This window comes from Mandrillus leucophaeus, unplaced genomic scaffold (genome assembly GCF_000951045.1).
Source record: "Mandrillus leucophaeus isolate KB7577 unplaced genomic scaffold, Mleu.le_1.0 Scaffold56, whole genome shotgun sequence".
Lineage (NCBI taxonomy): Eukaryota > Metazoa > Chordata > Mammalia > Primates > Cercopithecidae > Mandrillus > Mandrillus leucophaeus.
Window position 1 is genome coordinate 6,981,071 of NW_012106030.1, and position 10,661 is coordinate 6,991,731.

Consider the following 10,661-nt stretch of genomic DNA (forward strand, 5'->3'; position numbering starts at 1 on the left):
GGTCTCCCAAAGTGCTGGGATTACCGATGTGAGCCACTGTGCCTGGCTAAAATGTAGTAGCTTTAAATGTCACTGCTGATATTCTGAATTAAAACAGTTCAACATCTTTCTTTTCTTAAATCTGAGTAGATGATGTTTTCCCTGGACAGTACACTTCTTTTTTCAGGGCTGGCCTTTTGTGTGCTTCCCATCCGCAGGCAAGTGGTAGGAGGAACCCCTCCCCCCGGATCCCGCCGCAAAGCCCACTCTCACACCGAAGGACAGAAATTCTCTCTCTACTGCTGCCTCGTACCTGGGTCTGCAAGTCCTGGATATTCTTTGTTGACGGTTCTGGCAAAGCTGGCCTCCAGTTGCTTAATCACTCTGTCCGCTGGGCTGTGGTAGACACCAATAGGGCTGCAGCACTTGGTCCAGAATGACAGCAAAGACAGCTTTTTGTGAAATTCTGGTATGGCTGGAAAAGAAGAGCAACCCCCCATCTCATAACACATTTTATTTTATTTTATCTTTTCGAGACAGAGTCTTGCTCTGTTACCCAGGCTGGAGTGCAATGGCATGATCTCAGCTCACTGCAACTTCCGCCTCCTGGGTTCAAGTGATTCTCTTGCTCAGCTTCCCAAGTAGCTGGGATTACAGGCATGCACCACCACACCTGGCTAATTTTTGTATTTTTATTAGAGATGGGGATTTACCATGTTGGTCAGGCTGGTCTCGAACTTCTGGCCTCAAGCAAACCACCCACCACGGCCTCCCAAAGTGCTGGGATTATAGGCGTGAGCCACCGCGCCAGGCTATAACACATTTTAAATGAAGCAGATAAAGACGTGTTGGGGAAAGGGTGTGTCGGGGGAGGTCTTTAGGGACCTTTTTCCTCCCCATAAGACTGCGATTAGTTTTCAGATGGAACTAGCAGATTCCTCTGTGGTTGGCAGACGGCCCAAAGGGTAAAGAAGTTATGACAGGAACTCATCCTGCCTGGGCAGCAAAGAAAACAGAGCAAACACAAGGCTGCTTGCTGTGAGTGATAGGAAACACAGGAGCTCCACCCTTGGGAAACGTTCCAATCATGGGTTTTCCTGTAACTCCACAGCAGAAATCATACAGGATCGAGGACTCAAACTTGAGGAGCGTTTTCTGAAGGGGATGGGAGGTAGCGGTAGGTGGCTGGAGGAAATTTTTACCCTGCCCAGGTGGTTCCCTGACTGAAATGACTGAACAGCATGGTACCAGGTGGCATAGGAACAATGTTTCACTTGTATGTGTCATGAACATGAGGACGGGGCTGGGAGAGGAGAGGACACAAGTCACTCACAGCCTGAATGTCCTGCCCCTCTTCATGCCCCTCAGAAACTGGCCAAGGTCACCTACTTCTACTGGGAATGGATGTGGGAGGCAGAAATGTACAGGGAGAATAAGATAGAGGAAGTTTTAGGTTTAATCAGAGATTACCTGGAAGACCCTATTTCTGCTGAATATCTGATATGAAAAAAGATATAAATTCTGGTTTCTACAAAAGTGCCCCATAGCCAGATCACACAAATTCAAAGGCATCTTTCCCATGTCAAATTCTTCATCTAAAACTCTTAGAATCAGGAACTCTCCTGGAGGTGTTTGCATGCATGTATTTGTACCTTTCCCGAGCAGGGTCTGGCAGGATCTTCCATTTGACAGTCACTATAGGAGTTGTCTTAGCCACCTCCAGGGGGCAAGAACATCCTATAGTCATCTGTCCCTAAAGGGAACCGCACCAGCAGAAAGTGTGTGAAACTCTGCCTGTGAAGTGGGTGCTGTTTCTGTTTCTGTGTCTGACTTTCGGAGGTGGAGGCCCTCTGGAAAAAAACTGTGTGTCTGCTGCTTTGACTCAGAAAGCCGAAATGTGACATTAATGAGTCCAATTTGTTTGGAGACCTTTCTCAATCCTGTGACCTAAGAATGCTTTTCTGTTTTTCCAACAAAGCAATGAACATGCATAGGGAGTGGACTGGGCTAGTGGTGTCATTATTTACATGAATAGCGGTGTAATTGCCAGATACTTACCTTCCACAACAGAACTGATATTTCCTATGTTCTCATCACTCACAGCAGCGAGTTTCTCCATCACTTGAATCTGCCTAGAAAGCTTCTCTAAGAGACTTCTTGCCACAAATGGGATTTTGCTTGAGAAAACTATTTGCTGGTAAAACAAACAAAACCACTGTTTCAATTATGTTGTTTTCAGTAGAGCTTTCTCTACCCAGCTTCATCCTTCCTGAATGTGGTGATGATACTAAATAAACTCATGCAATGTTTTTCTTCCAGCTTGATAATGATCCTCATTCCATGCCAGTTACAACATCTGATGAAATCAGGCATGTTTTTGTTGCTTTGCATTTCTTCATGTGTGCATAAATTCTGGAACTTTCTCAGTAGTAGGTCTACAACGTTATTATAAAGCTGCCTTCCCTTTTATGTACTATGAATCTGATCTTCCCCTTTGAAACGTAAGTGGCAGTTTAGGCTGTGTCTTGGTGTGTAAGCAGAAATAGATTTGTCTTACAAATGCAGTAATTTTTCACAGCATGGTTTTATTTTTGTGTGTGTGTGTTCAAGTTGAAAGTTAAGGGCAGGTTAAATAATAATGATAATTACAATCAGAGCTGTCTCTTGATAACAAATGAGTGCTTACTATGTGCCAGCCACTGGTCTGAGTCCTGTATAAGTGTTAGCTTATGTTATTTCTCATAACAACCCAGTGAGGCGGGTCCTATTGATATCCCCATTTTACTGATGAGAAAATTGAGGCACAGAGAGGTTAAGCAACCTGCCTAAGGTCACATAAGTTGTAAGTGGGTTCATTTGTGTGCAGTTCACAAGAATGAGAAGGCCTAAGAGAGGAAAGAATATAAGTCACTTGCTGCCCAATGGTTCTATTCCTTTCTGTGTCTCTCAGAGACCTCTCTCGATCACCTGGTAGGCATAGATGCAGAACACAGACCTGTACTACTATGTTGCATTGTTTAAAGTATTGAGACTCTAAAACAAATAGGATTTTCAAACCCAGCACTTTGGGAGGCTGAGGCAGGCAGATCATGAGGCCAGGAGATTGAGACCATCCTGGCCAACATGGCAAAACCCTACCTCTACTAAATATACAAAAATTAGCCAGGCGTGGTGGTGCAGGCCTGTAGTCTAAGCTATTCAGGAGGCTGAGGCAGGAGAGTCACTTGAAACCTGCAGTGAGTCAAGATTGTGCCACTGCACTCCAGCCTGGGTGACAGAGTAAGACTCTGTCAAAAAAAAAAAAAAAAAAGTCTAGTGCAGCAATTATGTACTAACACCTTTCTTGTGAGTAAATACAACAGCAATGAACTGCTTTATTTTGAAAATAATTGTAGTGATTATGATTCTTAGAAAATGCACATCTTTATCTCTCTGTGATTATATACCTAACAAATAAGTAAGCTCACACATGAATCAATGCAAGTGAGAAGTTTCTAATCCTCACTCCTTCAATCTACATCTTTATATCCACCTCTTCTGTTTTTGTACCATTGCTCATCCCCACAGAAAGGCTGAATTATTATAATCATGGCCTTATTACTGAGAGAAACACTTCATTGACTGCTTACACTAAAAACATGCCAATTAGTCTTTGCGAGAAAACAGTCACTCCTTCATAGACAAGAATTCTTTTATGTCTCACAAAACAGCTATTTTTCTCTAAAAGAGAAACAAGTAGTTTGCTTGGCGTAGTATCAAGGTCAGCAAGGACAAAGAGCTGTCTCGTTCAAATGGTTGGTGAGTAGAAAACAGTTATACATAAGTAAAAATCCCTGTCTATTTTGATCAGAAAAAAAAAATGCACATTCTACCAGATGGGTTGTCAGTCTCATGGTTGGTGAGACCTTGGTGGTTTTTGACCTTGAAACTCAACAGAAGAGTTCAACTAAGTGTTGGCTAACCAAGTGGCAGGAGTTATAATTGCCGACCAGTCTCCCACAGCACACAGTTGTCTGAGGCTTCTCTGATGCTCTTCATCTCCGGTGGAGAAGCATATTCTCCTTACATGTGTGTTACCAAGGAGGCAACCCTGCCCCTCTGCTGGGCTCCCAAGGGACCCCTGGCTCCTCACCCTGACTCTTGTCTTCCAACAGGCTCTGTGCTTTTGGGTTACAACAATTCCTCCTCTTTCTGCACCCTTCCTGCTTGGCTGATCCCCTTGACACTTTTTTCTTTTTTTTTTTTTAAATGAGGCCTCAGCCTCCCAAAGTGCTGGGTTTGCAAATCCTATTTGTTTTAGAGTCCAAATACCTTAGACAATTCAGCATGGTAGTACAGGTCCATGTTCTGCATCTGTGCCTATCAGGTGATCGAGACAGGTCTCTGAGAGACACAGAAAGGAGTAGAACCATTGTTACCCAGGCTGCAGTGCAGTGGCGCCTTCACAGCTCACTGCAACCTCTGCCTCCCAGGCTCAAGCAACCCTCCCTCCTCAGCCTCCTGAGTAGCTGGGACCACAGGCGTGTGCCACCACGCCTGACTAATTTTTGTATCTTTTGTAGAGATGAGGTTTCACTCTGTTGACCAGGCTAGTCTCAAACTCCTGGGCTCAAACAATCTTCCTGCTTTGGCCTCCGAAAGTGCTGGGACTATAGGCGTGAGCCACTGTGCCTGGTCTGGAACCATTATATTAGCTTTTGCATTCTCTTCCTGTTTCACATACATCCAAGCAAGCTGGGAGAAGAATGATATTAGGAGAAGAAAAGCAACCAGGCAAGGAGAAAGCTCTTAAGTAGATGCTTGAGGAAAAATGCTTTGTTCAAGACAGCTGAAACCCTTCCTGCAACAAAAGAATTTCAGAACATTTGCGCCACTGTGGAAAAACCTTAAGTGGTAAACAGCTTGGGATGAGAAGAAAAATCAGCTCTGTGGTGTCCCAGAATGAAAGCTAAATGGTGATGATGATGGCCTAGAGAAATATCTCTTAGCATTGCTAATAAGAAGTACTTATTCAAGATCCAGGAGACTGTGGTTAGATTCTTTAACACTTTCTTTTAGCTCTCCAGGTGGTGAAAAAGTAATTCATTTGACATTCACATTAATATATATTCAGTACTACTGGCTTTCAAACTCCATTGCAGATGGTGGAATACAAATGCTTTCCCCCTCGCCACCCCCTTAATCATATTATTCTCATTTACTACCAAATGAGACAACAGTGAGAGCTAACCATATTCTACCTACTACTGTTAAGGTCTGGAGAGTTAGGTTCGAAGATGAAAAACCCAAGGTTGTAGAGGGTTGGGCAGGCCCATCAGTTTTTGACTTGGCTCAAACCAGAGCAAGACTGTTCTCTTATTCCTGAATTCTCATTTCCCTGGCAACACTAAAAATTGAAAGCACACTTCCTGGTATGTAAATCACCTGGCATCTCAAACACAAATTCATCGCTGATCCTACCTGCACGAGTTGGGTGCAGTACTGGAGGTGCCTGATGATGGTGATGTCCAGGCTCTCGTTGCCTGTGGTCAGTGGGAGAGGACTTCCTGCCACACTGGTCCCAACTCCTGTGTCTTCAGTGAGCGCTTCACTGAGATGGCCCCTGGCTTCCGGGTGAACTGACCTGTAACTATTGAAGGTGGGCAAAACATTAGCTATTCTTTTTCTGCGCACAAACCACAGGTCAAGTCAACATGGTTTGCATCAGGCCCCAGCAGCACCCCCTGAAAACAGTCTTTCACTTGCCTATGTTGAAAAATAGAGACACCTTTCAAAAATTACTTAATTCTGCCTGGTCACCAAATTGCCTAGAGTTAAAAGGAAATGCAAACAAATTGCTTTCAAAGTTCTTTCTCTGCTTCTTAAGCCTAATGAACCACTTATGAAGTCGTTTCACCCAGAAGTCTTTGAAACATGCCCTCAGTTTGAATGTGTTGCACTTTCCTGCTCTGTTGACAGGGTGATCTGCCAAATTTTCTGGGATTAAACTGTCCTCTATATTTGTGGTTTCCCAAAGGCAATACCATTAAGAAATAATCTGTCACGGCTTTTTCCTGGCCTCACATCAATTGCTACTTGAATAAAAGGAAAAAGGAAAGCTGCCAAGAAGAGAGACATGATGTTCTACTCTGGACAAAAGTTAGAAAGGGTGTTTGAGTATTTAGAGGAATAGCTTAGTTCTGCTTCTCATGCTTTGTTTAAACCTCCTTGTTGAACTGTATGAAGTTACATCATGATAGGCACCTACATTTTAAAAAATCTCTTGCATTGATTATCTAATTTTATTCTTAAAATAAACCTGTGTACTGGGGAGGGTGGCAAGAGTGATCTTGTTTCCCATGATTAGCAGGGATGTTAAGAGTGTCCTGGTTCACCCAGCTAGACAGGACAGGGCAGATTTGGGCTTCTAGCCTCACACTCTCTGGTGTCCACAATTTAAAAAGATCAGCACCAGAGCTTAGAGGCTTTGAATGCTTTATTCTGATTCACATTTGCCTCCAAGGGGAAAACACTCAGTTTGTGTCCGGGCAGTCCACACATAGCAGCTGTTATATATTTAAAAAACACACACACACACACACACACACACACACACTCTTCCCTAATACTTCTGATGACATACAATGACATTGATCAAATTAGACATATTTAATATAGATTTTTAACATTTATAAAATCTGTGATATTTCTGTTGTTAAAATGTTTCTTATAGCAAGAAGGAAAAAAGTTTAGATTGATGCCTGACTTTGCTATATCCTGTAACAGCTTAAGGTAACAAGTATGCAGAAAAATTTTTGGATAAGAAGCATTTCACACATTCTATCAAGCTGAAAAATATGAAGGCAGAACAATTTATTTTTATTTATTTATTTTTGAGACAGAGTCTCGCACTGCTACCCAGGCTGGAGCACAGTGGCTCGATCTCACCTCACTGCAACCTCCACCTCCCAGGTTCAAGCCATTCTCCTGCCTCAGCCTCCTGAGTAGCTGGGACTACAGGCATACACCACCATGCCTGGTTAATTTTTGTATTTTTAGTAGAGATGGGGTTTCACCATGTTGATCAGGCTGGTCTTGAACTCCTGACCTCAAGTGATTCACCCTCTTCGGCTTCCCAAAGTTCTGGGATTACAGGAGTGAACCACCAGGCCCTGCCTTATTTATTTATTTGAGAGAAGCTCTTGCTCTGTTGCCCGGGCTGGAGTGCTGTGGTACAATCTCAGCTCACCTTGACCTCCTGGGTTCAAGCAATCCTCCCACCTCAGCCTCCCACATAGCTGGGACAACAGGTGCGTACCACCACACCCAACTAACTTTCGTATTTTTAGTAGAGATGGGATTTTGCCATGTTTCCCAGGCTGGTCTTGAACTACTGAGTTCAAGTAATCCTCTGGCCTTGGCTTCCCAAAGTGCTGGGATTATAGGCATGAGCCACCATGCCTGGCCAAATGTAGGATAATTTAAACATTACATTAATTTAATAAATTTTCTTTGCCATGTCCCCAGTTTGCTTAAGGGGTAAATTCAAGTTCTCATGGTTTTTTTCCTGGTTTTATTTTGAAAAAGGAAACCTTTCAGGGACAACAACAACAACAAAAAAAACTAACATCTTTCAGAGAGATTTGTGAAGGCTGAAGTCATAGCTTGCTGTAACTTGAAACCTGTTTACGTCATATTGTGCCAAAGGTAAAGATAAGCGGGCAATCCACCCCCACTTTGGGAAAGTGTGTTTTCTTTCACAGCAATTGGTGGAGGTGGGTACGTTCCACTGTACTTATTTTGCTTTATCTGTAGTTATAAAATTGGACCCCAGGCTCTAGTTCTCAAAATGCGATTTGGCTGCACAAGGACACCTGATGGTGAAGGTGACAATGTTTCACCTTCATCCGCTGCTTCCAGAGAAGGTCACATTCTCCACCTAGATTGCTGCAGAACCAGTGGCAGTCATCGGTCATCCTCTCCTACATTCCAAGAGAAATATGCACCATGGGACTTAAACTTGGCTTTGATGCATGCCTTGATGAACTCAGTCTCATGCAAAGACTCACTGGGTTGAAGGAAGCATAAAGGGTTGGGAAAGGGAAGCTCAACAAAACAAAGGCAACGGAAGTAAAGTGCAAACCAGGGAGAACCAGGTCCAAATTTGTCATCCAGTAAGAGTTCTCCAGAAATGTGTATACCTAGTTAATTTGGAATTAATTGCATGGGGTCAAGTTGTAGACACTGAACCCTATAAGACACATGTGAGGGCTGGGTGTGGTGGCTCACACCTGTAATCCCAGCACTTTGGGAGGCTAAGGTGGGTGGATCACCTGAGGTCAGGAGTTCAAGACCAGCCTGGCCAACATGGTGAAACCCCATCTCTACTAAAAAAATACAAAAATTAGCCGGGTGTGGTGGCAAGCACCTGTAGTCACAGCTACTGGGGAAGCTGAGGCAGGAGAATTGCTTGAACCTGGGAGGTGGAGGTTGTGGTGAGCTGAGATCGCACTACTGCACTCCAGCCTCGGTGACAGAGCAAGACTCTCTCCTAAAAAAAAAAAAAAAAATGTGTACACATGTATGTGTATATAAACACTCATACAAAATTTTCCTATTTATAAAGAGGAAATATAAAGATATTTATTTTCCCTTAAGCAACCCCAAAGAGATGAATAATATTGATGCTTTTATTGCACTTGACAATAAAAAGGAATTGTAAGCCAATTGGTCACTCATGTGGAGAGTTTTATCTTCCTGGAAATGTGTACCAGGTCCCCTCTGACAGTAACAAAGAACTACTGTATCAGCTGTGATAGGAGAAATATAAGGAGACACTAACTTCAGACTTACCTGTGTTTCTCAGTCTCAGTGTCTGAAAATACTGAGTCAGCACCTCCGCCAACATTACAAACCTCATCACCATCCTCCTCCTCGTCAAAATCAGAGGTGTTCAGGAAATCAAAGCTTTCTAAAGCACTTTCAACTGTAAGACTTAAACTGGAAGACCTGCTGCGGCTTACTGCTGGCTTGCACTGTAAAGGCAGAAGGCACCAGGGAGAACATCAACATATCCGGAAAGAGAAACACAACACACGATGCTCAATTGGAGATGCCACACTTTTTTTTTTGTTTGTTTCAAGTTTTTATTTTTTGTTAGCATTTAAAAGTGCATTTAAAAATCTTAATATCCAAAAAAGAAGTACAACCGTGGGTAAAATGGCACAATATCTGGGACTGGTTGCAGAAGAATCCAGAGGGAAGTAAGCAGGTTGAAGAATAGGAAACAAGATTGGCCGTGAGTTGATCACTGGGGAGGTTGAGGGATGGGCACACTGGGATCCATTAGAGGATTTTCTCTACTTCTGTTTGAAATTTTTGTAACAAAAAGTTGAAAACAAAACAAAACAAAACAAAGTCAACAACAAAGCCTTGGGAAACAGAACTGCTATATCCCTCTGCCTAGTGCTCACCCCAAAATAAAATACAACAAGCAGACAAATTTTAAGTCGTGAGTCAATGCTGAATACTGACCAATCTCTAATTCCAAGTGGCAATGTCTTCAGTGTTCTACAAAAGGTGCTAGCTATCTAAGGCACCTGCTCTAAAGGACTAACAAAACAAATCCCAGAAACAGGAAGTGGCTCAAATTCACCTAGCCCATGTTCCCTAGGTAAGAAGCCCTGCATCTTTTTTTTTTGAGACAAGGTCTTGCTCTGTCACTCAGGTTGGAGTGCAGTGGTGTGATCACAGCTCACTGCAGCCTCAAACTGCTAGGCTTTAGCAATCCTCTCACCTTAGCCTCTCAGGTAGCTGAGAACACAGGCATGTGTCACACACCAGGCTAATTTTTTTCCTTTTTGTAAAGACAGGGTCTCCCTATATTGACCATACTTGTCTTGAACTCTTGGGTTCCAGCAATCCTTGGCCTCCCAAAGTGGCCTCCCAAAGTGTTGGGATTACAGGCATGAGCCACCGTACCTACTCACAGCATATAATTTTTCCTCTGAGCTTTGAGGAAAGAATGAATGCCTTGCACATGACAAGAAGCAGCCCTACTTTCTCTGTAGCTCTGCCTCAAAGGGAACAAGTCCCATCACTTCCCTGACCAGGCCCTGGCATCATGGGAACAATCCCATTCTCTGGCCTGGAGCATTCTATAATGCTGGCCACATGCAGAAACATTACAAGCAAAACAATGCCAATTGCTACGGGCACAGAGTTGGAGAGAAGTATTTCCAAATATTCGAGAAGATGCTGGGGTGGGTCGAATGGGACAAATTCTGCAAGTAAGAAGCACTAAATGTCCTCCATCCAGTTAGGTGACACTCCGTGCTGATTTCTTAGTGCAAGGTAGAAAGGGCCTTGCAGGGATCTGTCTCTGACACTCAAGATGGCACAAAAGCACACGGGAAAACGTCTTTCAGTCTTTTAAATCACAGTTGTCTCATTCACCCTCAGTGATCTCCGTCCAAGAGGCAGCACCATTTAGTTTCTGATGGTCAAGATGTTTAGCATCCTAGGAATGTGAAGGAGGGAGAAAAGAGAAAGCTTTGTCCAGCTGATGCTTTAATTCTGGCTGGATACAAAGCCATTTGCCCCAGACCTAAACACACTCACTAGTGACGTTTTCAGCAGTCTCAGGGGGAGAGAGGGAGTCGGTCTGGACTTCACCTACTTCTAGGGTCTTTTTTCCTAAGCAA

At 43.4% G+C, this 10,661-nt stretch overlaps 1 protein-coding gene across 4 annotated transcripts in view; it reads right to left on the reverse strand.

Annotated features, from left to right (window-relative positions):
• FAM65B (family with sequence similarity 65, member B) overlaps positions 1-10,661 on the reverse strand; it is a 287,827-nt gene that overhangs the window by 19,880 nt on the left and 257,286 nt on the right. For 2 of the 4 annotated variants that reach the window (XM_011998195.1, XM_011998197.1), the window contains exon 14: positions 9,091-10,477. In XM_011998195.1, the coding sequence (XP_011853585.1) occupies positions 10,406-10,477 (72 nt within the window). In that variant the 3' untranslated portion in view covers positions 9,091-10,405. Of the gene's footprint in view, positions 1-292; positions 455-2,037; positions 2,174-5,439; positions 5,609-8,811; positions 8,994-9,090; positions 10,478-10,661 lie in introns of those variants that run through there. The other 2 variants (XM_011998193.1, XM_011998198.1) reach the window with 2 other exon arrangements.